Source organism: Passer montanus, unplaced genomic scaffold, assembly GCF_014805655.1.
Source record: "Passer montanus isolate IOZ18808 unplaced genomic scaffold, ASM1480565v1 scaffold189, whole genome shotgun sequence".
Lineage (NCBI taxonomy): Eukaryota > Metazoa > Chordata > Aves > Passeriformes > Passeridae > Passer > Passer montanus.
Window position 1 is genome coordinate 97,485 of NW_024366381.1, and position 27,899 is coordinate 125,383.

A 27,899-nucleotide genomic window follows, 5' to 3' on the forward strand; every position below is an offset into this window, starting at 1 on the left:
TGCTCCTGACTGCACGAGAAACAACCAAAATTAATAAATATTTTCTAGAAAGATTTTGATCTTCTATTCCCAGTAGGTTTTATAATACAGCAGCCTCATCTTCAGCCACCTTGGAACAGCACTGACAGTCTAATGGCTGTAGATTAAAGGATTTGGGGTTAAGAATCATAGAATTAAGGTTGGAAAATACCTGTCCACCACTAAACCATGTCCCCAAGTGCCACATCCACCTTAAATCCCTCCAGGGATGGGGACTCCAGCACTGTTTATCAATAGAAATTATGGGACAGCAGTGGGACAAAAGCCACACACTGTAACCATTGAAACCAGTTACCTTTTGAGAGTTTCCCCAATCTCTTTGAAGTGTCCTCTGCTCAGTGCAAGCTGGCAGGACCTGTCCACTACTAAACCATGTCCCCAAGTGCCACATCCACCTTAAATCCCTCCAGGGATGGGGACTCCAGCACTGTTTATCAATAGAAATTATGGGACAGCAGTGGGACAAAAGCCACACACTTTGTAACCATTGAAACCAGTTACCTTTTGAGAGTTTCCCCAATCTCTTTGAAGTGTCCTCTGCTCAGTGCAAGCTGGCAGGCACTGTCTGATTCCTCCCTAAAGCAGAAAAACCATAATTGTGCCTTTCAGATGCTTGACACTTGAGTATCAGATGGACAGGGTTAGAGGTTACTTATTCCATTTAAAGGATTGCACTGGGAATGTCTCTTTCTGTTGTGTTTGAAGATGAAAAAGCTTTTTGTCCAAGCTGCCAAAACACAAGAAATGTGTAAAACCTGGGCTGAGGAAAGGAAAGGAGCTTTGCACCAAGTGACATTTTTAATGACAGAGCAGAGCTGTGCTGCATGGGACATGGAATAACCATGCTGAAGGTCTAGTTTTTACTTTTTCCATCAAGTTGGGACTTCCTTTGGAAGGAAGAGGGGTGGTACCAGTGCCAAGACAGAGGAGGAGGAATGTTTTGTGCAGCACTGGAATCCAAGAGATGAAAGGGACCATTATTCCTATGCCCTCATTCCATGTGCCAACATACAGGGAAGGCACATGGCATTCCAAGGATCCTCCACGTGCATTTAGCAAGAATTCAGCAATTTCTCTTGCTGGCTGAGAATCTGATGATGATCAAATTAATTATTCAAGTAAGAAAATAAAGGTTGAAAGGTAATTTTGACTTAGGGAAGTGTTTTTTACCACTGAGTTTTCCATTTGATGGTTTTAGAATCCGATGCCTGAGGTAGTGGGGGGGTGTCAGAGTTGAGTCCTGACCTCAGGTTGGTTATATTGACCCCAAAATGCAGGTTCAGTGACTTTTCAGATGTGGCAGCTCAGATTTACTCAGGTGATGTTGGAGGCAGGACTTGAGAGCGAGGTCACATCAGCTTTGGGTGACATCAGAGTGTCCCAGTGGGCTGTGCCTGCTCCTGGTGGGGACATGGTGGCACTGGGGACAAGCACCATTCTGTTCACTCTCCAAATCATGGAGAACTTGGTTAGGATAAGAATGAGGAGGGCTGGCAGGTTTGGGAAGCTCCAGGAGAAATCAGACTCATTTCACAGAATCACTGGGCTGGGAGAGACCTTCAAGATGATCAAGTCCAGCCCAGCCCCAGCACCTCAACTCAACCCTGGCACCCAGTGCCACATCCAGGCTTTGTTTTTCTTTAGTGTCCCCCAAACTCTTCTTGCTCCATCCTTTCCAGTGCTGCTGGACCTCTCTGAGTTCAAATATCCAACTTGATTTTTGGTTGTAGCACCCCAACATGCAGCCAAAGGCAGTTTAAGCCTCATTTATTGATGTTGTGAAGAGCTGGACCAACCAAGACTTTGAGTCCCTCCACTGAAACCAAGAAATTGAGAGAGAAATCAAATCCAGTGTTAGGAAACATCATTTCCGTCCTTATTAACATGGATGAAATCTCTCCCCAGGTTGAGAATTTCTTCTGTATGGGATCCCCCCTGGCAGTGTTCCTGGCCTTGCGTGGGATCCGTCCCGGCACCAGCGGCAGCCAGGACCACATCCTGCCCAGAACCATTTGTAACCGCTTGTTGAACATTTTCCACCCCACAGATCCAGTGGTGAGTCTTTAATTGCAGTCCCAAGCTTTTACCTTGCCTGGTTTTAAGCTCTGGGGTGATGTGGGATCTTCAAAGTGTGTGAGTCAACACGAGTGTGTTCCAGCAGAGGATTATTTGTTCATGGTTATTATACAATGGCTTGGGGTTTGGAACTGTAGAATTACATTTCCTACAAATAATTGCTGTAAATAACATATATTTTGCTTCTCTTTTTATAGTAATAAGCATAAGATTTGGGATTATTCTGATTTTTTTTAAAGAAATAATCCTTTTTCAGACAAGGATTTTGTGTTTAACTTCCTGACTTCCATTAAAACATTATCTGTCCAAAGACATTTTTGCTGTTAAAAAAGGCTTCACAAGCAGTTACAAGATAACATAGAAAAGCAAAGATTGATTTCTTTTTTTTTCCAAAGGATCCCACAAGTAAACGTTTGTTGATAGTATTTGGGAGAGGATTGTTGGTGTAGCTTTGCCTTTTCCTTATTCCACAGCAGCCAGTGTTGGCTGTTACTAAATTACTTACTGGACCTTTGATCTGCATCCCCTTGGTAACTTCTCTGATGCAAATTGGATCTGGAATTTCATCTACAACAGCAATTTGGGGATACTTTCCTATTTAAAGTAGCTGAATTTAAGTATATTCAGACTTTAATCCAAACATGGTCATGTTCAGTTTCAGCTGCTCCAGAATTTTCCTGGATTATCAGGGACAATTGGTTCCTCTCTGCAAATAGTAACTTCACTTAGTTTTAAAATAAAGAAATGCAAGATGTTTTTCTACATCTAAGTGGACAAAGATAAATAAATAATCAATATGAAAATATTTTTTAAATAAACATAACTCATGGTTTGCACAAGGATCAACAAAGAGCCATCAAACAAAATGTTTACATAGCCAGTTCCTGTTTATTGTGTTAGAATCAGCTTAACTTTACATGAAGTTTGTTCTCTCAGTGAAGCCATCTGTTAGTAACCTGTGTGTTGGTAACAACATACAGTACAAGTGTTGTAATGCAGATGTTGTAGAGATGTGCAAAAGTGAGCTCACAAGCAGCTGTGTAGCTGATAAATCTTCCTGTGAAACTGTGGGGTCCCTGTCAAAGGAAGGAAGTTGATGAATCTGACTCCATGTTCTCAGAAGGCTAATTTATTATTTCATGATGTTATAATATATTAAAGAATGCTATACAAAACTATACTAAAGAATAAAGGATACAGACAGAAGGCTACACAGAATCTTAATGAAAATTTGTGATTTCTTCCAGAGTCCTGACACAGCCTGAGGGTGATTGGTGATTAAGTCAAAACAATTCACATGAAACCAATCAAACTTGCACCTGTTGCTAAACAATGTCCAAACCACATTCCAAAGCAGCACAACACAGGAGAAGCAAATCAGATAATTCTTGTTTTCATTTTTCTCTGAGGCTTCTCAGGAGAGAAATCCTGGCAAAGGGATTTTTCCAGAAAATATGGCAGTGACAGTGATACTAAAAGTGAATTACACTGTAACGCGACCACTGTGTAACGCCACCACTGTGTCACCTCCTAGGCTTTGCTTAGGACAGATATTCTGGATTTGAGGTTGGAGGGAGCTCTGGATGGGAAGGAAAACTGATTTTTCCCCCAGTCTGGGCCTCCCAGCACTGATCTTTACTCCGAACTCCCTTTTCAGGCCTACAGATTAGAACCCTTAATCCTGAAACACTACAGCAACATCTCGCCTGTGCAGATCCACTGGTACAACACGGCCAACCCGCTCCCTTACGAGCACATGAAGCCAAGTTTCCTGAACCCCAGCAAAGAAGCTACCTCAGCCCCGGAGGCCGAGAGCGCCTCGGCGGCGCCCAGCCCCACCACGTCCCCGGTCATGGTGCGGCGCCACTACGGCGAGTCCATCACCAACATTGGCAAAGCCAGCATCCTGGGTAATGCCCCTCTGTCCCTGGCCTGGGAGGGGACAGCAGCACTTGGGGTGGTTGGTGGCTCTCGGCTTCCTTTTCTGTCTCTGTTGGGGGATTGAAGGGGCTCGGGGTGGTATTTCGTGTTCAGGATTAGGTGTTTGTTATTTCTTACCTGTGTTGCAAGTGGTGAGTTCTGCAGCATTCTACTAACAAGCTGCAAAATGGCTCACTGGCTTTCTATACAAGGTCCTTTAAGGCTTAACTATCCAATTAAGAAATGACACCTCAATTATTTTCACTTTTAACCCAAGAACCAACCACCCCTGCCCGCAATGGGGACTTTTTTATCCAATTACACAAAACCACCCAAACCCATGGAGAAGAAGGTGAAGAAGAAGGAGCAGCATCCACCCTAAAACCTGCATCTTGCACCATATCTATTACTATATTCTAAACCCTTAAACTCTTAAGTTTTCCACCCTGTGACATCACACACTTCTGTCCAAACCCCACACCCACAATCCCAGTTCTGTCATTCCATTCTGGAAGCCTCTCCAGCCCTCAGGTCAATGCAGTGTTCTCTTGGGGGTCAGAGCCTGGCAGCACAGAAAGTCTGGAATTCTCAGCAGCCAGAAGTTCAACAGGTCATGTCCCCTCTGTCCCTGGGCTGGGATGGGGGATCCTTGGGGAGCTTCGCTGCTCGCTGGGGTTGGGGTGCAGTCCTAAGGAAACTCAGCTCTGCAGATGGGATGGGAGCTGGGGGTGTCCACCTGGAGAAGAGAAGGATCCAGGGAGACCTTGGAGCTCCTTCCAGTGCCTCAAGGGGCTCCAGGAGAGCTGCAGAGGGACTTAGGAGAAAGGATGGAGGGACAGGACACAGGGAATGGCTTCCAGAGGGCAGGGATGGATGGGAGATTGGGAGGAATTCTCTGTGAGGATGGGGAGGCCCTGAGTTTTTCCAGAGCAGCTGTGGCTGTCCCTGGGTCCCTGCAAGTGTGCAAAGCCAGGTTGGACAGGGCTTGGAGCAGCCTGGGACAGTGGAAGGTGTCCCTGCCCATGGCAAGGAATTGAAACTGGATGAGCTTTAAGATCCCTTCCAACCCAAACCATTCCATGATTCTATTCCTGTCCCTTGCTCAAAATCAGAGAGAGAGTGGCTGAGTTTGGAAGGGACCTCTGGAGATCTACTCCAACCCAAAAAATCCCTGCTGGCAGAGGATGGTTTCAGTGGGTTCTGTAGGTGTCTGGCTTGGTTTAATCCCAGCTGACATTTACTTTGAAATAAAAAACAGTTTACGTGCATTGGAGTTCAAAGCTTGGGGGAGATGATTTAGTTTGTGCTATTGCTGCCTTATTTTTGTCTGCCTTATTGAAGTAACATTCTACTGATTTAACAATTTCCACTCTGATTCATGGGAAAAAAATTAAATTAAAGCTTGTCTTCTGATTCTATTTTCTGGTATTGGCCAACAGCAGAAAAATCACACCATATCACTCATTACAATTCCCTTTAACTCATGGTTCCACAATAGGAAATTCAGGCTGGTTTAATATAAAGTCTGTTCCTTTCTGGCTTTCTGAGTCAAAATAAGCCCTGGTTTAAGTGAGCTTAAATTCCCTTCACTGGAGCTTATACTTGATCATGCACTTGCAGTTTTTGTTGACTCAAGGCTTTTCTTTAGCTCTCTGTGTGGGATTTGGGAGAAGCCTGGTGCCAGGAGTCTTGCAATCAAAAAAGAATATAACAGCAGTTTTTCCTCAAGTAGAAATATGTGGTGTTTCAGAGCAGAGTGGCTTTTTTGGGGGTTTCTTTAGTAGCTTTAATGTCTTGTCCATGAGGTGGCAGCAGAGTCGGGATAAAACAGGACAAAACTACTCTTAACTTTTATATCCCTGGGCAACCCAAATAATCCTTTTAAAGGATGATGTAACATTTTTAAAGGTCTGTTAGGGCAGTGGACCTAAGAGAATAATAAGAGAAATAAAAATATAAGAATTAATAAGAATATAATAATAAGAGAGATGTCATGCTGTTGGGATTTTTAAGTGCAGAAGGCACCAATGTTGTTAGAAAGCATTTTTGTCTTAGAATTTATGAAAGAGGAATCACAACACATCCTTCGAAGTACCAGATTTCTCTCTGCAGATGTATTTCTTGCATCTTTTTTCCCTGCTAAATACAGCTTCCAAATTACAGCTTTTGCTTGTACACGAGATGAGTTTGGGGACAAACAGAGCCCACTCCAGTCAGATGTTCCCACCCTAGGAAAGCACCAGGAGTGTTTCCCATCCCTCAGCTCTAATTAACGGGTGCTGCAGGGACTTTAATTTGCAGTGGCTTTAATTTGCAGTGATTTTAATTGCAGTTTGATGGATGCATCCTGGGTTGTTCTTTCCCTCTGTGCTGGATGCAGGAGCTGCGAGCATCGGGAAGGGCCTGGGTGGGATGCTCTTCTCCAGGTTTGGCCGGTCCAGTGCCACCCCCCAGACCATGGAGGCAGGAAAAGATGGACCTGAGGGGGATGAGAAGAAGGCCACCACTGTTGGGACCCCACCTCTGCCACACAGCAGCTCGGGATTCCTCGAGCCCACAGGTGAGTGCTGCCCACCCTGTGGATCCAGGGAAACAAGAGTGGGGTGGGGGGCTGGAAATGCCATAACTGCACATGGCAGGGTTTGCTGCTGTGGGTTTGCCATAAATTAATAGATGTTGAATATCAAAGCCAGCTTGGACAGGGCTTGGAGCAGCCTGGGATGGTGGAGGGTGTCCCTGCCTATGGCAGGGGTGGAATGAGATGATTTTTAGGGCTCCTTCCAATGCAAGCCATTGTGGGATTCTGTGAATCTGTTCCTGGGTTGGGAGGGACCTTGAAGCTCATCCCATTCCACCTCTGCCATGGCAGGGACACCTTCCACCATCCCAGGCTGCTCCAAGTCCTGTCCAGCCTGGCCTGGGGCACTTCCAGGGATCCAGGGGCAGCCACAGCTGCTCTGGGCACCCTGTGCCAGGGCCTGCCCACCCTCCCAGCCAGGAATTTCTCCCCAGTATCTAATCTTAACCCTGCCTTCTGACAGTTTAAACCCCTTTTTGCCACCTAAACTCCCAATTCCCCCATATATTTCCCATTCTGGAGCAATCTGGATTTTAGGACACGTATGACTGGAAACAGAAGCTGCCCTTGTCCTGATCTGAACTGCTGAGGACAGAAAGTGCAATTCCAGCAGCTGGGTTTTTTGAAAAGCACAGGTACTTCCTCTCAGGAAATTCATCCTTGGATTTATTTCTGAGCTCCCCCTTGGCACTGCTGCAGGACTCAGGGTTTTTTTGAACTGAGGGAGTCCCAAGTGTCCTGTGACAGCATTCACATGATGGATTGCTGTCTGTTCATACGAATTGCAACAGATAACCTGTCTGAGTCAGTGTTTGAGGGCAGGAAACTTTGGGTTAGACGTGAGGGAAGCAGAGAAGCAGGACGGGGAACATCACAGAGCTGCTGAGGGGGTGCTGGCACACTGAGAGCCTCCTGCACGGATCCCACATCCCTCCCTGCTGGAAACCCATCCCTGCTCCTTAGAAGGAGAGCGTGGAGCAGAGGCTGGCGGGGCTGGGAGCTGAGTGATGCAATCCCCACCAAGGCTCAGCTCTCAGGGCTCTGCTGGGCTTTGGCTCCTGCCCAAGCTCCCGGAACGGCCTCTCGGAGTGGCCCTTCCTGCACAGCCACTGGGGTTTTTTTGGAGAAACTCTCCTTCTTGGAAGTGACTCTGCTTGTCTGCTGGTGTTTCCAGGGCCCTGGCTGCCTGTCCTTGCTGCAAAGTGGGGCGATGCTCCTGGGGAAGCAGGGAGATCTGGGCCGTGCCTGCGATGCTCCCTGTCCGTGCTCCTGCAGCCAAGAATTAAAATTCCTTCAAACTGCCTTTGATAAACGGCTGCATTTTGGACTCAGTCTGGGGCTTTGGCTTTGGTAGCTCAGCAGGCTTTTAGGTTTTTTGTCTTTTTTGTTTTATTGCTCCTGGTGGAGGTTTTCTGACTGAAAGTGCCTTAGCAATAGGTTAATGTTAAAAATGCAGTGGTGATTGCTGTGAATGTGGCATTAATCAAAGCAGCCATTGAAACAGAAGGGTAACTGCTGAAATATACTTGGAATAATCAGGATATTAAAAGGGCAGAGCTGTGGAGGGATGACTTTGCAGGAAGGGCTTGTAGTATTGGGTGTAGTCTCCTTGTATAGACACTAAAAATGCAAGAAATCCATTTATTTCCAAAAGTTTCCTAGTGGGGCCTCAGCATTTGCTGGCTATTTCTCTGTAGTTATCATAACAAGTATAAATAAATATATTTATAGAGTTACTATAAGGAAAACAGCTGCTTGGAAAAAAAACTGTCTTTTCCTAAGTTGAGAATCACAAAATCATTCAGAAAAGACCTCTAAGAGCAGGTTTAATTGCCTTTTTTCTGCTTTTTTTTTTCATTTAACTCAGCACCACACTTAGGTTTGTGCTAAATGCAGGAGGTGCATTAAAATGTATTTCTGTATTATTAAATCTCGATTTAGTTGAGTGCCCTGTGAAATGTAAACACAGAGAGATTGTCTGTTTGTCTAGAACCCGAAGCACTCCGGGCTTTCTGCAGCTCTGACATCCCTCTCGTTGCTTTTCTCCTTCATTTCCCAGTGGAACTGGAGCACAGGATCGACTTTGAGCTCAGGGAAGGTCTGGTGGAGAGCAGATACTGGTCTGCAGTCACATCCCACACTGCCTACTGGTCATCTCTGGATATTGCCCTTTTCCTCCTCACCTTCATGTACAAGCAAGACCAAGAGGAGACTGACAAATCCAATTTGGACACCATTTGAGTTTTTGACTGGGGACAGGAGAGGAAACTTTAAAAACCAATGGCACAAAGCAGATGTTTGACTGCAGAGCTGCAGGAGCTGTGGCATGGAGGTTTCAGGTTTAAGTGCATGTTTGGGGGGTTTTCCTATTTCTAAAGAGGAGAGGTTATTTGTATTTTAAAGCACTTTATAGTTTTCAATGTTTTGCAGTGCTGAATTAGACCTGAAAGGATTCCAAATTCCTGTCAACATGGACTGTACAAAGAGCCAAGACAGCATTGTAGCATCCCATGAGCAGTTGTGCTTGGGTGACATCCTTGTTAATGACCATAATTGCTGTTTAGTTCGTTAAAATATTTTAAAAAAATTAGTGGGTTAAAAACAAAAACAAAAAAAAAGAAAAAAAAAAAGACAACGACAACAACAAACCAAACCTAAATTGATTTCCATTAACAAAAAAAAAAATACATGTTCAGTACAAACCTAAACCTGCCATGTGCTGATGTTTTATGTACCTGTGAATAACAAGCAGTGGTGTCATTTTTCCAGGACTTTATTCAGCTCCACATGCAATTATCCCCACAGTGGAGGCCCATTCTGACTGCTGGCTTCTGAGGTCCTATCCCATGTGACACATTTAGAAACTAATGCTGAACAGAAAAAAAAAAAAGAAAAAAAAAGCATGAGGCAAATATTTGAAATACTGTAATTATAATTTATTATTCTCTCTAATCGTTTCATTTTATTCCAGTGTATAAAACATTACTTTTTTACTGATTTCTTTTGACATAATTTAAGAACCACATTTATTTTCTACAGTGTTAAGACTTTTTCTCAGAAATACATATCTTTGTACTACTATTCAAATGAATATATGGACACTGTGGCACACTTTAAGTATTTTTTCATTAAAAATAAATATTTGTGGTTTCACACAAACGACATCAGTCACTTTCTTCTCAGAGGTAAGTGCCTTTGCTTTTTCAGGTTCCAAGTGTTCCTCAGGCACATGAGATTGGTTTGCAGAGGACCCAGCTGTCCTTTGTTTACCATAATTAAATCCATACGTGTGTGTGTTTGTATAAAAACATATGGATGTGTATATTTATGTGCAGGGGGAGAGAGGCACCATAAAATAAACTTGGTGAGGCCTGAGAATACCAACATTTAGATTAGGTTTGTATCTGAAACCAATTCAGAAGTCAAGAGGGAAGTGTTGGGATGAAAGGGAATATTCTCCAAATAAAACACCAGAGGGTCATGGCTGAGATTACAGAGCAACGTGGAAGGCTCTGGAGCAGGAGTTTTGGATATTTGCCCTCAGAGCTGCCTCTGCCTGAGCTATTTATGATCTGGATGGGAGCTGCAGAGCCTAAACTTCAGTTAAAATAGCAAAATATTGTAAAACAGCAAAAAAACTCGGGCTGTGGTGTGGGTGAAGCGTTGTGTGAACAGATGTGGCAACATCAGCCCAGAAGAGTGGCTGGAGCTGTGCAAACCCCAGGGTTCCCTGCCTGGGGGGAGAGGGTGGCTCTTCTCCCAAATTCTGTTTATTTGGGCTGCTCCTTCCGTGAAAGAATTGGGAGTCTGGATTCTCTGCTGGAGTTGGGGATTTAGGAATCATTCTGAAGGGGGGAAAACAAAGAAAAAGGGAAGGGAGGAGCGGAGGGGAGTGGGGAAAGGACACAAACAGCACTGCAGTGAGCCAATATCCAGCATTCAGATGCTGGAAAGGACCTTGCTTCAGTGTGGATCTGTGAAAAATTCCATCTGGCCTCAGAGAATTGGAGCTCTCCTGCCTGACCTGTTTACCCTGGTGGATGAGCAATCCCAGGAAAGGAAAAATAACCCCCTGAGAGGAGGAAGCCTCTGCTCCAGCAAACAGCCTTGTGTTTACAGGACTGGGCTCTCCAGATAAGTTGTTTAATCAGCTCCTCCTAATGAGGACAACTTAAACACAAAAAGGAGAATCTCCTTTTATATTTAGAACGTGCAAAATGTTTCCAAATGTGCATGGTTGGTGTTTTCAGGGCCTTGAGCTGGGCTGTGGTGCTGCTGCCTTCTCCCTTTCCACCACTGGATCCACCCTGGATCCTTTTTTAAGGGCTGTAAACAAAAGGGGTTAATTCCTGCAATTCTTGTGGTCTGTGGAAACCCTGCTGTAGTCCAGGACATGTTTCAGATTTATGGAATAGCTGTTCCCCTGGCCTCAGAACGTGCTGCTACTTGCTGACTGCTCTCCTTATAAGGGAGGAGATCCGACTTTTAGGTGCGTGCCCCTTGGAAAATCGGGGAGAAGGCAGAGCTGAGGAGTAAATCTCATTGCTGGGAGGAGAAGGGATAGTGAGAGCCAATACCTGATCACCCCTCTGTGTTTTCCCTGAGCTGATGGGTGTGTTTATTTGTGATTCTGCCCTAATTAGCAACTTCCTGGACCACCAACTAATCTCCCGAGCTAAATTCCGAATATGAAACACACCTTGAAAGAATCAGTGGAGACTCATTCTAAATTGTATGCAGAGATGTTAAACAGCCTTTCATCTTTTTAATCCTGAAAAAAACACCTCTCATCGTGCTGCAGAGGTGAGATCCTCTTTGCAAAGCAGATGCTAGAGGTGGTGGAAGGGTTGCCCCATTTCTGCTGCGTGGTGCAGCACAGAATTCAAGTAGGGTCACGTCTGCTGCTTCAGACTCTCTGCTCAGATGCTCTGTGTCATAATATGGAGCTGGAATGTCCTGGCTCCCAATTACTGACTTGTTTTCTTCTGCAAGGACGATGTTGAGCTTTCCAAGCTGTGTTGACTGGTGGTTTTTCTTGAGAAACCAAGATAAGGGGAATGTTCCTCACTGCTGTCAGTCTTCTGCCTGATACCGACCTGTTTTCCAAACTTGGCCTTGAGGTCTTTGTCCAACTTGGTTGCTTACAATGGTTTTGCTACAAGGTCATTTTTGCAGATAATGAGCATGAGTTTTATTCTTAATTCTGTCCCTTTGCTCCTAATTGTTCTGTCCTGGTTCTGCTGCAGCTTCCTCTCCATTTGCATTCACTCCCTCCCTGCTTCAGTGCCAGAGTTGCTGGAGTCAGACACCCTTTGCTTTATTTCACCATGGACAGTCTGGCTGGCCATTCTCAATTATTTTATCTCCTTTCCTAATTAGCATTATCAGGCTGAGCTGAAACATATTTCACATTCCCATACTTGTATTTTGCCTGGTTGCCACCTGTTTTTCCTGGTTTCCTGCTGTCCTGGTGCTCCTTTCCCACGTGCTTGGCTCTTGAGCTGACTCTGCTCTACCTGAATCGTTGGGAATTGATTTTTTTTTCCCAAGCTGAGTTCATGAATCACTGTGTCAACTGTTTGCACTGGGTTAGTTAATGCATATTTGTGTGCCCTCTGCCAGGTGAGTTTATTTGGAATTCCTTGTTCCCCGTATTTCTGTTATTAGCTTGGAGATGAGATTTCTGCTTCCACACATCTTTTTTTCTGCTGAATTGGGACTGCAGGTGATTGACCTGTACAGGGTCACCTGCCCAGGCTCTGCCAAACATCTTCAGTCACCATCAGAGATCTTCTACATGCCAAGGTCCAGTTTGATCTGTATTTCGTAATAATTTTCCTCCAAAAGAAATTTCATTTCTCTTGGTTTGGCTTTTCCCTCCTTCCATGGGTAGTTTTTGTGCTTTTGTCTCTTCCCTACTGCATTACAACCTGTTCTCAAGTGCTGGGATTTCATTCCTGCCTGCTGGAATCACTGTTTGTTTCGTGCTTGTCTGAGCATCCTCAAGACTTTTAGGGGAAATCTTGGATCCCCTTTGACCCCCAAGAGGCACATCCTGCTGTTGTGATCCCCAAGAGTTCTGCTGAAAGGACAGCACCAGCAGATCCCATCTGGATGTGCTCAGCTCCCAGGATGGCTCTGCACTGTTCTCTCTGGCTGCTGCTGTCAGCTCAGCCCCAGCACTGACAAAGCACTTTCTGTCCTTGTCAATGAATTTTGGCACTGCAGCCAGCACTGGGGCTGGGCTGGGCTCTCCCAAGGCTGATTCCTTGCTCCTCGTGTTTCTCCTGCATCCCTGGGGACCCATTTGACCCCCACTTTGCTATAGAAATCCAAAGTTTTGTGTTTCCCTGCGTGCCTTTGCAGAAGCTCCAAAACTGCCAGCACAGCTCAGAGTGTGTCAACACTTCTCCTCTTCCAAGAGAAGTCCCAAACCAGGGAGAGAAATACCTGGAAAAGTTTCAGGTCACCCTGGGGGTCAGTGCTCTCTGGTGCCACTGGGAAGCAAATTCCAGCATCAGCCTTTTCCCTCTCTGCCTCTGCAGCTCTCCAGCAAACCTTGGCCACTCCTTCCCCTTTGGGAGTGGGAATCTCCCTGCAAAAACGAGCTGGCCCAGGAGCCATCTCTGGTGGTTTTGAAATCCTCGATGATTTATCCAAAAAGAGAGGGGTTTCATTTGATGATTCTGCGAGCATCTGCCACGGATTAACTCCTCTCTTTGTTTCCCAAATAAAATACCAGTTCTTGCAGCTACGCTGCCCATTCCCTGGGGCCTCACTGATTGTGGGCATGGACAGAGAATCCCAGAGTGGTTTGGGAAGGGACCTTGAAGATGATTTGATTCAGACCCCCAGTGGGGCTGAGATGGGAGTGGGGAAGTCCAAATTTCTCTATCACAGTCAAGCTCCAAGGCCCCCACATCCAGTCTGTTGTTCATTTTATGGCTCTTCCAGTATCTCCAGAAAGTCAGGATCTCATCTGCAGCCAGTCCCAGCCTGTGCTCTCAAAGGGCAGCTCTGTCTCACCATTTCACTGCTCCATTCTGGTTTTCTGCTCCTGTTCCTCTGCCTACAAAGCTCAGACTGGCTGGAAACCAAAGCCACGGGAAGAGGGAAAGGAGAGCAACTCTGACCTTGGATTTGGGGTCTCTTTCACCTGCTGGTGTCTCTCACACCTTCCCAAAGCTAAAAATGAGATTGTGCTGCCACCAGAGAATCCCAGAATGGGTTGGGTTGGAAGGGACTTTAAATCCTATCCCATCCCACCCCTGCCATGGCAGGGACACCTCCCACTGTCCCAAGCTGCTCCAAGCCCTGTCCAGCCTGGCCTTGGGCACTGCCAGGGATCCAGGGGCAGCCACAGCTGCTCTGGGTACCCTGTGCCAGGGCCTGCCCACCCTCCCAGCTGAGGATTTCTCCCCAATATCTAAACTAAACCTCCTCTTGTGGTTTGGAGCGGGGCTGCCCCAATCCCTGCCCTCTGTCACTGTGAGTGCAGCTGGGCAGGAACAGCCCCCCCTGCTCCCAGGACAGGGTTTCCTGTTGGAAATGCAAAATGGCAAAAAAACCTCTGAAAGATGAGAAGAGCCAAAACATGCACAGATGTTTTATCTTCCCACCTTTCCATCCCACTCCTGCTGTGCTGAGCTGAAAGTCCAAATGAGGAACATCCAAACTTTGAGTCTTATAATGCCAATGTCCTGCTCTGATGACTTTCCAGGATGTTTATGTCTGCAGGATTTGTCAGAAATTTTCACATTCATAATGACTTTTAGGTGACCAGTACTGAAGTTTAAAAATAACTTTGATGTACTTTCAGCTTTGCTAGAAGCACTTTCAGTATGGAAATTTAAGTTAGAGTAATTTGCAAAGAGGGACAGACCACTTCCAAAACAAACTCCACTTTCTAGGACAAAGAGGGGAAGGGTTTTAAACTAAAAGAGGAGAGATTTAGATTGGATATTGGGAAGGAATTCTCAGCTGGGAGGGTGGGCAGGCCCTGGCACAGGGTGCCCAGAGCAGCTGTGGCTGCCCCTGGATCCCTGGCAGTGCCCAAGGCCAGGCTGGACAGGGCTTGGAGCAGCCTGGGATGGTGGAAGGTGTCCCTGCCATGGCAGGGGGGGGACTGGATGTTTTTTAGGGGCCCTTCCAACCCAACCCATTCTGCAATCCTATGATTCCATTCTGCAGTTGCTTCCTTACAGCCATTTGTTCCAGCAGTCTCCCCACTACATTCCACCAGCATTTTCCCAAATAGTTTCACAGCTTCTGGGCTCTGTGCTTTGGACGAGGTGAGATCCTGTTGGAAAAGCAATCCTTGAGGATGTGGGACGTGGTCCTGGTGTGTAGCTGTGCAGGGAGGGCTCACACTGAGACAGCAGCTGAATATTTTGTGTTCCCAAAGCCCGTTCAGATGGGATGGTTCTGTCTCTTGGCAAACTCCTTGGGAATTCTCCTTTGTGCCTTCCAGGCTGCCCCTCCTCGCATGCAACTGAGTATGGAGGGGGGTTATTTTTGTACAAAACTGAGGTATTAAAAACCAGCAGGAGCTAGGGAGGGAGGTGAGGCTGCTTTGTGGTGGCTGCAGGAAAGGGAAGAGGGCAGAAATGTTCCTCGCAGCGCTGCGTGTTCCGCTGTCACGGATCCACCTTCTCCTTGGAGACACCACATCTGCCCGGGGAGGGGAGCAGGGGGGACAGCCCGGGCAGGAGAGGAGCTGATTAAATCAAGGAGAAGTTTGGCAGCGCTGGGGAGCAGCCTGATGTGGATCAGCCAGCACGTGTGCAACACATGTCGGAGCTTGATGTTCCCAGCCGGAGCCGTGGGCACGCGGAGGGCAGGGAGCAGGGTGGGAGCTCAGCTCTCCCACAGCACCCTCCTCCTCACAGAACCCCTGACTGCTTTGGCTTGGAAAGGACCTTAAAGCCCATCCAGTGCCACCCCTGCCATGGCAAGGGCCCCTCCCACTGTCCCAGGCTGCTCCCAGCCCCATCCAGCCTGGCCTTGGGCACTGCCAGGGATCCAGGGGCAGCCACAGCTGCTCTGGGCACCTGTGCCAGGGCCTGCCCACCCTCACAGGGGAGAATCTCTTCTCAATATTTAATCCACTCTCTTTTTGTTCAAAACCATCAACCTTTGTCCCACCGATTATTCTTCTACTATTCTGCTCACCCTGAGCACACCTGAGCAAAGGAACTCACCCAAATCGTGGCTATCCCAAGGTTTGTCCTGGTGGGATTTAACTCCTCCAGTGCCCAGGCTCAGCCCAGGCACAGCTCATGTCCTGTGTGCTTGGATGGGATCTCCCAGAGCCCACAGCACAATCTGTGTCCAGGGAGCTGCTGGGCTCTGCTCCCAGGGAACAGGGACAGGACAAGAGGAAACAGCCTCAAGTTGCACCAGGAGAGGTTTAGATTGGATATTAGGGGAAATTTCTCCATGGAAAGGGTTGTCCAGCCCTGGCACAACTGCCAGGTGGGGTCACCATCCCTGCAGGGATTTAAAAGCCTTGTGGATGTGGCAGCTGGGGACAGGGGTCAGTGGTGCCCTTGGCTGTGCTGGAGGAATGGTTGCACTTGACCTTAGAGGGGTTTTCCAACCTGAACAATTCCATGATTCTGAGCCTGTCCCAGCCCTGCTGCACCATCTCTAGCCCATTTTCAGTGGGCAGCCTGTAAGGAGCAGCTGATTCCTGTCCCAGAGCCACCTAAACCCAGGCACTGATGGATGGCTGAGGTCAGGAGGGGATGAGGCAGCTCCCACCCAGCATCTCCAGCTGCTTTCTAGGGATTATTCACTTCCCTTCCCAAGTCCTGGGGCTCCCTGAGAGTTACAGCTTTGACATCTGCAGCCACAGGGGGAAAGAAAAAAAAAAAAAAAAGTTGAGGTTTCAGCGCTTCTTCCTGCAGTGAATTTCAATTCTGAGTGGCCTCAGCCTGGGAATGCCTGGGAAATCTGCAGCCCCTGTCAGCCCCGAGCCCTGCAATGCATCCCCAAAGGAAAGCAGAGTCATATGGAGTTTGCAGCAAACATTTTGCCAGTTTCTAGTTCTCCTTCATAATCCTGATGGCATTCTTGGCCTCCTTGGGTTCAGGATTTATGGGGACATGTTCCCAGCCTCGTGGGGGAAGAGGGAGCTGGCTGCAAGCTGTTCTGGGTCTGGATCAGGCTGCTCCTGGGTTTATGCTGTGCTCTCAGGAGAAGCTGTGCGTGGAATCTGAGCAGGGATGGATTTATTTTGTGCATCAGTTTCATCTGCAGCACTCACTTGTCACTCCACAGCCAAAGCTGTGTTTAAATCAGGCCTTTTAAAGCCTAAAACCTGCTGCAAAATTTCCCCCCCTCCAAACAGTTTAGTTAATTAACCAGCTAACTCAGCCCTGGCTGGCTCTCCCTGCAAACACCCCATCCTCAACAAGATTTTTCCTTAGATTTGGATGAAATGCAATGATTGAGTCATGATTTTTTTTTTTCCCTGGCTCAGCTGCCGGAGCAGGGAATGTTGTTCACAATACTGCCTGTTGCCATATGCTTTTTTCATCAAGTTAAAGGGTGCAACTTTCTTTTTTGCTTCCCCCTCCACTGACTCACTCCCCAAATATGTTTCTGGTTAGGATGCCTTGTGACTTCTTCCTGACATAAGGTTTTCTAGTTTGCAGGCAGCTTTGGGAATCGCCTCTGTGAGTTCTGGAACGTCCCAGCTCCTGGGAAAAGTGTCCTGGAGAGAAGGAGCAGCAAGGTGCTTACCTGGAGTTTGGGTGCTTGCAGTTTCTGGGAGCTCTGCTGCCACAGAAATGGTTTTCCAGAAGCCTGGAAGTCCCACACCGATGCCCTTTGTGTGAGGATTGCTGTGGCTGGGAATTGCCCGAGGGAATTTTGAAGAGATCTCTCTCCTGGATGCTGTGCAGAGCCAGGAGCTGGACTGGATCATCCTTGTGAGTCCCTTCCAGCTCAGGATATTCTGTGATTAGGTGAACTTGGCCATTTATCTGTTTGATTTCAGGAATGCTGTGAGTAAAGGACAAAGGAGATGCTGCCTGTGAAGGATGTGGAGGGACAGACAGACAGACTTGTGCTTCCTGGAATTCCTTTAAAGGCCACCTTGTGCTGACCCCCAGACCTTCCCCACCGATGCCAAATTCCCTTGGAAAAGGTGAGTGAGGAACTTTTATCTCAGTGCCCCCAACATCCCAGTGGGCAGCTCCCAGCACGTGGCCAAGGGAAGGAAGCAGCTCCCCAAAAAAAGCAGGATACAGATCATTCCAGGGGCTCCTCCTGCACCTGAGCATGGGAGTGACTGTCTGAACACCAGAGTCCCCCCGTGCTCATGGATGTGCATCCCAAAGTCCTCACAGCCCAGGAGCTGCCAGGGCTGGGAAGAAACCCCTGCCTCTCTTCCAGCTGCACGAGCTGAGATGCTGAGAGTTAAGTGGCTGGCCTGGAGCCAGAGTGCTGGAAAGGAGCCCAAACCTTCCCTGTGTTAGCTGGGATCTGACCCTGCAGCGTTCCTTGCCCTGCTGGAAATGTCACCCATGATCTCTGGAGCAGCCATCCTGCAAAGAACATCTCCTGATTTTTATTTTTTTTCCCCCCTTGAAATTGCTTTTCCTCACAGGACACCCCTCTCTGTCTGATCCTGTGGGATGCAGGAGGGCAGGAACACGCCAGCCTCCCTCCTGTAGCACTTCACATTTCCTACAATCCTGCCTGGAAAGTTGACTCTGAGTTTCTCCACACTGGGAATGTTCCAGAGGACGTTGTTCCAGCTGAGTGACTCTCCAGCAGCACAGCCCTGGTGGTGGGTTGGTGGCAGAAGCCACATGAGGACACAGCAGGGTGGCCCTGCCTGATCCTGGCACCTCTCCCAGGGAAAAGAATTGGGATTCTCATTCTCCCTGCACCTCCTCCAACATGCAATCTGCTCTTCCCTGTGCCACCTGGGATGTCACCTGCCACGACCACAAGCTGGGTATGGCAGGTGACACCTGCCAAAGCCACCTGAGATGCCAGAGCTGCTCCCAGGGTTTGGGTTCTCCTAAGGAGGGGCTCGTTCTGCTGCACAGCAGGTGCCACCTTTCCTCTGGGGTCTCCTCCAGGAAGGACAGGTCATTTGTCACCAGCCCTCCACATGGGGACCTCTGCTTGGAGATCCAGGAGTGAATCCTGCAAGATTCACTGCCTAATTCCCATTGTGCCTAATTTCCATTGTGCCTAATTTAATTTCCATTGTGATTTAAAGGAACTTTGGGTTTTTTTACTGTGGGTTTTTTTCCTTATTATTTTCCTATTTTTTTCCTTATTCTTTCCTGCTGTCACAGTTCTTGTCCTGGCTTTGTCACCATCCAGTGTCATTGCTTGGGAGATGGAGGAGGAGGAGGAAGCAGAGGTGTTTCCTTGCAGGAACAAATGTTGGAATAACCCATCCTTGTTCAGCTGGCAGCATTTCCAGTGTCCCAAACACACTGGAGAGCTGGAAGCAAAGCCTGGCCATCCACAGCCCTGCAAGGAAGGACAGGGCACCAGAGGCTTGGAAAAAATACCCTGGCAGCACAACCTCATGGATTTTCCCTTTAAGAAAAAAAAAAAATCCAGATGTGTCAGGATTTTGGTTGTTGGATGGGGATGGGGTTTCCCTAGAGCAGCCAGTGCTTGGTGCAGAGAGCTTTGGGAGCCAAGCAAGGTGATAAATCCCTGACTGTTCATCACTTGGCTTCCCAGGGTGGGAGAGCAGCAGGGGCCTGGGTTGGGATGCCAAATCTGCTCCCATCCATCCCTAAGAAGGTGGCATTGGACTTCCTGCCTGTTCCTTCAGTTCTTGGTCCCCAGGGCTCTCACTTGCAGATCCCAGCTGAAGGCATGACATCCATCACGGGGAATAACCACCTTCATTCTGATGGCTTTACACTGCCAGAGGGCAGGGATGGATGGGATATTGGGAAGGGGTTTTTCCCCTGTGAGGGTGGAGGGGCCCTGGCACAGGGTGCCCAGAGAAGCTGTGGCTGCCCCTGGATCCCTGGAAGTGTTCCAGGCCGTGGTGGTCATGGCTTGGAGCAGCCTGGGACAGTGGAAGGTGTCACCCATGGCAGGTGTGGAACAAGATGGGGTTTAAGGTCTATTCCAACCCAAACCACTCCAGGATCCTATAATTCCATGATCTCTGCCACTAGAGAATCCCAGAATGGATTAGGTTGGAAAGGACCTTAAAGCTCATCTCATTCCACTGTCCATGGCAGGGACACCTCCCACTGTCCCAGGCTGCTCCCAGCCCTGTCCAGCCTGGCCTTGGGCACTGCCAGGGATCCAGGGGCAGCCACAGCTGCTCTGGGCACCCTGTGCCAGGGCCTGCCCACCCTCCCAGCTGAGAATTTCTCCCCAGTATCTAAACCAAACCTCCCCTGTGAAACCTCACCGTGGTTTGCAGTGGGGCTGCCCCAATCCCTTAGTGGGATCCCGCGGTGACCTCCCCTGAACCAACCCCCCCCTCTGTGCCATTCCCCTTCCCAAGAGCTTCCTGACGTCCTGCTAAGCCACTCCAGAGCACTGACCTGATTTTCTCCTTGTCTCCAGGACGTTTCCTTCCCTGCTGCCACGGGCCTGGGCTTCTCCTGCCGCCCTCCCACGGCTGCGGGGCCGCGGCTCGCACCGCGTTCCTCCGCCTCGCCATCCCCGCCTTGCTATCTAAGGAGCTGAAGGATATTTCCAACCCAGCCCTGCCAGAAAATATTGGCACCCACCTCCATCTCCTGTCCTCCTGCACACACATCCAGCTCCTCGAGCGCTCTGATTCCCTGCCATGTTTAAGCAGCCATCACTGACAGGCAGCTCTGGATCCAGCAGGTTATTTTCTTTCCTGGCTGGAGGGTTTTTCCCCCTCTTTTCCAAGCCCTGGCTGGTTCCTGCAGTTTCCTCTCCTAGTGACTGGGTTGGACTCTTCCTGCTGAGTGTCCATGCTGAGATTTACCTGCAAGTGGGGCTGGAGCAAGGCTGTGCCTGGCATTAACTTCAATCCACCTTTGCAGAGAATTGCAGAATCACTGAATGGTTTAGAAGGGACCTTAAAGGTGACCTGGTTCCAACCCTGCTGCCGTGGACAGGGCTGCCACATGAAGCTGGAATGAAGCTGTTGCAGCTCCAGCATCCCCCAGTTCAAACAATGAGCTGTCAAAAGGTTTTTCTAGCCAGAGAAGGTGGGAGAGCCCTGCTGGCACAGAGTGGGCACAGTGACCACCCAGGGCTCCTTTTTCTGGCTTTGAAAACCCTCCGATGGTGGGTTGACTCCTTCATTCCCTCCCATCTGAACAGCCTCCCCAAAGAGCCAGTCTGAGTCTTTCTCCAGGTGTTCTGTCCATTGCTTTTTGCCCATCCCTTGTGGAAAGGCAGAACAGGGCATTTCCTCCCTCTTCCATCCCTCCCTCCCTGGACAAACCCTCTTTTATCTACCAGAAGATGTTATCATCATTCTTTCTTTCTCTAGGGTAAACAGCCTGAATTCTTTCAACCTTTCCTCACTGGTCACTCTCCTGTCCCACCAGGATCTGCTGAGGAGCTGGGGTTTGGGGCCCTCCGTAAGCCCACCTGACCCTTATTTTGCAGGGAATGTGGGGCTGCACCAGGAGCACCACGGACCCTTGGCTGCAGATACCAGTGTGTCTTCCAGGAGCTCACAAATTACCTCCATTTCATGGGATTTGGGGGATTCCCAGCACAATTGCCAGCTGGGAGCCCACCTCCCTTTCCTAGGGGAGCTGCTGATCGCTTCAGAGCGCTCTGCTCGGAGGCCAAGTTCATCCCACACAGCTGATTCAATAACATCAACCTTATTAAAGCACTCTGCCCTGCTCTGTCTCTATTTTTCCAGCTCTAACTGCATTACCAGCCCTCTCCCATCCGATCTTTCCGGTGAAGGCTGGAGCTGGAAAAGCACAAAGCCATGCAGCTGTCTGGGCATCATCCATCTCCCCCTTCCCCCAGAACAACAGGTTCCCTAATGTGCTGCAGCTTCTCGGGGCATCTCAGGTGTCTGAGGGGCAAATAAAAGGTATCTACCCCTTCAATAGATGGAATTTTCTGATTGTGCTCCCCAGATTCCTTTTTTCAGCTCAGAACAGCTCTCTGAGAGCTGCAGCAATCCATGGTGGAGAGATGTGGAGGTGACTGGGAAATCTGAGCTCGGTGTCCATCAGGGCACAACCCCCCTGCAGCCTCCCGGTGTTAATTTCCCTTCAAAAGGAAGCAATTTGGGGTTGTTTTTTAACCAGTGCTGCACATTTTTTAACCAATGCTGCTTTTCCACCCCAGCAATCCTGGGCAGAGTGATCCCTGCTCCATCAGGATCTGCATCCTCAGGGGTTGTAAATCACTGCCATGTGTCCAGCCTGGACTTCTCCATTTGGGGAGAAAATGGGGATAAAATTGCTGTGATTCCCTTGGCTGCAGCCATTCACTGTGGGATATGATCAGGGAATTTGGGTGACCTGTGCTCACACACACACCCCAACACAGAAGAGCCAGGATATAAATCCCAAAATCCCAGAATGATTTGGGCTGGAAGGCACCTTGAAGATCATCTCACTCCAGCCCCCCTGCTATGGGCAGATATCTTTGATTTTGGTTAAAAACAAGACAGGGAATGAGATTTTGGGGGGACTGGAGAGCCCCATGGACACCCCAGTGAAAAGATTGTAGGGGACAATGCTGAGTCACTCTCCTGGACCTGTGACTTGGGGTCTGGTGCAAATTTGGGTGTCTCACACAGGGTGAAAGTGTCCTTCTCCATCAGGGCCGTGTCCCCAAACACCCCACGGAGCCCTGTGGTGTTGGTGCTTTGCTCAGACCTGTTATCAGCCAGCTCTCACCGAGCTCTGACGTGGGAATCGATAAAAGCTCTCCTTTGGTGCTTTTCAGTCTCTGCCAGTGCATGAGCAAAGGCGGCCAAAGCCCAGCAGCTCCGTCCTTGGTGCCCCTCTCCTCTCCTCTCCTCTCCTCTCCTCCAGCCCCACAGCTCCCGCAGCAGGGGTGGGATTTATCCCAAGGGTGTGATTTATAGGGCAGGTGTGATTTATGGGGCTGCTTTGCAGCCTTGGAGAGCTCCCTGCACCTTGCTCCAAGTCCCTTATTTATTCCCGAGGTTTTGGATGTTTCTGGGGTCAGGCAATGGGAACAAGAGGTGGGGTTTTCTGCTGCCAGCCTCTCCTTCCTTCTGGCTGGGCTTGGGGGAGTGAACCCCATCCTTAAGGAGCTTGAGGCCTCATGGATCCTTCTCAGGATGCCACATGAAAGGGAGGTGTGGGGTTTGGAGGGATAATTGGTCCACAAGTGTGTCCCAACTGCTCTCCCCATCTGGGTGTCCCCGTTCCCCTCCCTGAGCTGCTGCTGTCATAGCCCTGGTCACGGGGATGAAGAATAAACCCACCCCAGAGCATTTTTGGGGCTGTGGGGTGGGGACAGGACTGTGGAACCACGTGGGTTGGTGGTGGAGGCAGCATGGAGCATCCCAGTACCATCCAGAGGGGATGGGTGGCCCAGGCTGGGGCTTCTGGGGGCTCCACAGTAGGAAAATCCATCCCCATCCTCACACCCCCTGAGCACCACTGGCCAGCCCCATCCCCAGGGCTGGATTTCCTTCTCCATTCCACAACTGGGGGATTTTTGCCAAGCTCTAGAGCACATCTGTAGAGTGGGAGGTGTCCAGGGATGCCCCAGGCCTCAGTTCCTTAAAAAAGCCCAGCTTCTCTTCCCGCCCAGAGAGGGAAAACTGATGGGCTGGGAGCCAATTTCCCGAGCCGTTGGGGAGGGAAGGGCTGGGCCAGGGGAGATAAGGGGATGTGCCAGGGCTGGGCTGGTGCTGCAGCACTCGCTGTGCCGGGTGTGGGGCTGCCCCTCTGCAATCTCACAGCGTGCTGGGGACAGTTTTCACCTCCTCCTTCACCTGGGAGACCTGCAGGGTGTCAGCACAGGGTGAGTTCCCTCAGCTCCACTTCCCATCAAGTGGCTTTCTCCAAAAGGGCCTGAAGAGCAGCTGTGAATAATTGATGGTGGAATTTGGGGATTTTTTTCCCCCTCCTCCAGTAAATGATTCCCAAATAGATGTTTCCCACTATCTGGCCAGAGAAATGTCAGATCCATCCGATGAATTATTTGGGATTTTTGGTGTTCCTTCTTGTGTGGATAAATGATTCAGGGTGTTACTTCTGACACCCCAGAGTCACCAGCCCCAGGGATGGTGATTGAGTGTTGCCTGACATTTGGATTTTCTTTGAGCCTCAGCTCCATGGGAGAAATCCAGCCTTCCAGGCTGGACTGGGAATTTGTAAAGGCAGAAGAATAGGAGGCCTTCTGGAGGTGGAGAAAAGCCAGAACGGGAGTGGCAAAGGCTCAAAAAGTCTGATGGACAATAGAAAGTGGTTTAATATGTTTCATATTGTGGGAGAAGAGGGGGTGTGGGAGATGTTTGAGCCTTTGGGCTGGATGGAGGCGACGGTCCAACATCCCTGAGGGCTCTGGAGACGTCTCAAACATGGATGTGGACAGCAGCACCTGAGAGGGACAAATTCCTGCATCCCTGTGCAGCATTTACCACGGGAAGTCACAAGCTGAGGATGAGGAGTGGTCCCAAAACCATCAGTCAGGCACAGGTGATGCAGAGGAAGATCAGCAGTGGGAGGGATTCCTGGGCATGGCTCTTGGGAGACACTCGGGCACCAGGCTGGAAGGGGCAGGGATATTTTACAGCCCTGGGGATGAATCAGCTTTTAGGAGAATTTACCTGGGATTTATCCAAATTCTCCATCACATGGATTCAAGTGTTCAGCTAACAACTCCTTTTGGCTCCAAGTGGTGTTTTAGGATGCTCTAGAACCCACCAGCCCTTCCAGAAGGACACAAAATTCAAGGACCCTCCTGACACTGGGGACAACCAACCAGAAAATTATTTGAGGCACGTTGCTTCCTGTGTGGGCCAAAGCAAGAGCCACACTCGGTGGAGGTCACTCCTGGCAGCTGGAAACATCAGAAGGACAAAGAAAAAGGCTAAAAGATAAATGACAGCACGGGAATTAATGTCAGCAGGAACGCAGAGGCTGACACAGGCCCAGCCAGAGAACCAGCAGAGTGCTGTGTTATGAAGAGCAGAGGAGAAAACCTCCCAGCCTGAGGCTTCGAGAGCTTAACTGACCCAAATACCTGGAAAGAAGGTGAAGAGGGGACAGAGGAGAGCCCTGCAGGGAGTTTGTCCTGCAGCACAAGCCTGGCAGGCTCCAGTGCACCGCGGCTGGTTTCAGGAACTAAAGGCAGGGAAATGAGAGGGGAATTTGTAGCTGTAGGGCCTCAAAACCTCAGCTTGACTTGCCAAGGAGGAGGCACCTCAATCCAGTTTCATGCCTCTTATCTCAGCATAGCCATCTCTTACAGCCTAGGGTTTATTCCAGATGCTGCCAGGAGAAGCTGAGGATGCCCTGGAAGTGTTCCAGGCCAGGATGGATGGGGCTTGGAGTGACCTGCTCTATGGAAGGTGTCCCTGCCCATGGCAGGGAGGGGATAGAGGTTATTTTTGAGGTCACTTCCAACCCAAACTATTCCAGGATTCTGTTCTATGATTTTGTAACCTTTGGGCATGAAGGACCAGGCTGGATGGTTGTGAGAGTGTTGAATCTTGGTCCCTGGCTTCATCCCATGTGGCCTTGGCTATCAGAGAAGGGACATGGACAAGGGATGGAGGGACAGGATGAGGGGGAATGGCTTCCCACTGCCAGAGGACAGGGATGGATGGGATATTGGGAAGGAATTTCTGGCTGGGAGGGTGGGCAGGCCCTGGCACAGGGTGCCCAGAGAAGCTGTGGCTGCCCCTGGATCCCTGGAAGTGTCCAAGGCCAGGCTGGACAGGGCTTGGAGCGACCAAATCACAATCACAATCTAGAGAGACTAAACCTCCCCATCTCCTGTGCCACTTCAAGGTCCTCATCACAAATATCCTTCATCCTTTCATGATGGGAATACTGGATTAACTCCATGCATGGCCCAGGTGGTGGCGCATTTCTAGGACATGACAGCATCATTGCTCTGCCTTTACATCCAGAAAACCAGAAGAAATCCACGTCATGTGGATGTTTCTGAAGTGACAAAATCAGGGAAGAGCGAATGTGGCCAGGAATAAACAAGGAAGCAGAGTTACCCAGCATGTTTCCTCTGCCAGAAGTGTGACCTTGTCCCTGCTGGGAAATGGTCATTTGTGAAAAGGGAGCCTTGGCTGCGTCCAGAAGACGCCTGGAGGGGGAAGGGGATGAAGAGGTGGGGGACTGGAGTGAGATGGTCTTCAGGGTCTCTTCCAACCCAAACTATTCAGTGATTCCATGACTTTGGGAAGTAAAGAGCTTGCAAACCCCACGTGAACAATGGTACCAGTGGCAATGGTTTGGAAGGGAGAATATGGGCTGGGAAGTGTTGAAGACACAAAAATTGGAGGGAATAACAAGCATCTGCCTTTCTCCTTTTTGGTTTTGTTTTGTTGTTCGGTTTTGGTTTTTTTCCTGTGACTTCATCCTTTTTGAGAAAGAAGCTGCAGACAGGGAATATCAAGACCCAGGTGAAGCAGAGAGGTGACAGGATTCTGCTCACCACCAGAGCATGTTGTGCTTGCACCATCTGAGGAAACAGAGCCTTTTTTTACACAGAGATTTGAGGAATTTCTGTCTCTGTGCATGGAGACAGGCCTGGCACTCAGTCCTGTTGCTTTCCCAGCTCCAGCCACCCAGCAAAGGCACCGAGCAGCAGAGTTCCATGGCTGGTGACCCTGGGAAGAGCCAGTCTGACCGGCTTGCCCAGAGCAGCCAGGCAGCAACGCCAGCTGCCTTCAACAACTGCCCGTAACACTTTAAAAACCAAAACACAGGTCACGGGCTAAAAAAAAAGTGACAAAACAAACTGGGGACAGGGAAATTGTCACTCAGCTTCACCTCTGTTTCCCCAAGGATGCCCACGGAGCCATTTCACTGGGAAAGTATCCCGGTTTCCACGAAGAAGGAGCGGATGGGTTGGGAGCTGCGGCGCGGGCAGGTCTGGTAGGTATCATCCCAGCCCCGATGGAAGCGGCCATGCATTTCGGCACCTTATTTGGCATTGCTGCTCCTAGGGAGCGAGGACTTGCTGCAAACAGTGGGAAGAGCCCTGGGGATGCTTGGCTGGCTCTGACGCAAGAGCTGCTGCCGGTGCATTTTTGACCTTGCTTCGCCTCTCCGCCGAGCACTGCAGCTCAGGGAGCCTCTCCCTGCACATAGGGAAGGACCCCCGGGATGGAGAGGGGCTTCTCAGGGAAAGGGAAACTCTGCCAGTGGGTTGAGGAGCAGAAGGAGCCGGCAGCCTTTCCTCAGCATGCAGCCAGCTGTACTGAAAGGTTACCAGCTCCGCGGGGCCGTATCCAATTGCATCAGCTGGGAGCCTTGTCCAACACCGCCGGGCCCAGAGTAACCCTTTCTATTTATTGCCCTATTGTTTGAGGCTGGAGGAACACGGAGATACCATCTGGGAAAGCTTTGTTGTCACAGACCGCCTGCGCTCCAGAGTCACCCTCCAAATCACGCTCCAGCTTCCACATTTTGGGGGCGATGGAATGGGGGTTCCTCTGACCTGGGATTGAGGCCCCAGGAGGGTTTGAGGGGGGAGGTGACCTGCTCCAGCGTCACCCAACTTCCCTCTGGCAGCACCAGCCACCTTAGCAAAAACCCTTGGATAAAACCTGGCTAAGTCTGCCCGGAGTGAACTCAGGAAAGGTTTTATTAGTATTAAAGGTATTAAAGGTATATCAGGTATTAAAGCAGAGGAACAGCCTTTATAAATGCCTCCATTCTATTATAAATATCTCCATCACAATGAAAATTAGAAAAATTTTACCATCCTGTTAAGGGGTTTCATTGCCTGTGTGGTGCCAAAGCAACCTGGTCTTGTGGAAGTTGTCCCTGCCCATGGCAGGGGGCTGGAACCAGATGGTCTTTAAGGTCCCTTCCAACCCAAACCATGCCACGATTCCTGAAGCTCCCACTGCCATTCACCGGGAATGTGGGAATGGTGTTCCTGGCTGGCAGAGCCACCCCCGAGGCTGCCAGGGTGGGCACAGCTTTGCTGGGATGTGCCTTCCCATCACCTGGCGCGGAGCGGGACACATCCAGAGTGCTGGACCTCAAACCACAGCCCCTTCCGCGTGTTGGATTTTCAGGAAGCGCGGTCGCTCGGCGGGATGTGTGTATCACTGGGTGGAGGAGCTACAGGAAGCGGATAATATTTTTTTTTCCTCCAT

General features: G+C 49.3%; 1 protein-coding gene across 1 annotated transcript in view; it reads left to right on the forward strand.

The window, feature by feature from the left end:
- Positions 1-9,766, forward strand: part of DDHD1 (DDHD domain containing 1) — a 63,079-nt gene extending 53,313 nt beyond the window's left edge. The window contains exons 10-13 of the mRNA XM_039705905.1: positions 1,945-2,094; positions 3,773-4,025; positions 6,416-6,595; positions 8,673-9,766. Of these exons, the coding sequence (XP_039561839.1) occupies positions 1,945-2,094; positions 3,773-4,025; positions 6,416-6,595; positions 8,673-8,854 (765 nt within the window). The 3' untranslated portion in view covers positions 8,855-9,766. The remainder of the gene's footprint in view (positions 1-1,944; positions 2,095-3,772; positions 4,026-6,415; positions 6,596-8,672) is intronic.
- The last annotated feature ends 18,133 nt before the right edge of the window (positions 9,767-27,899 follow it).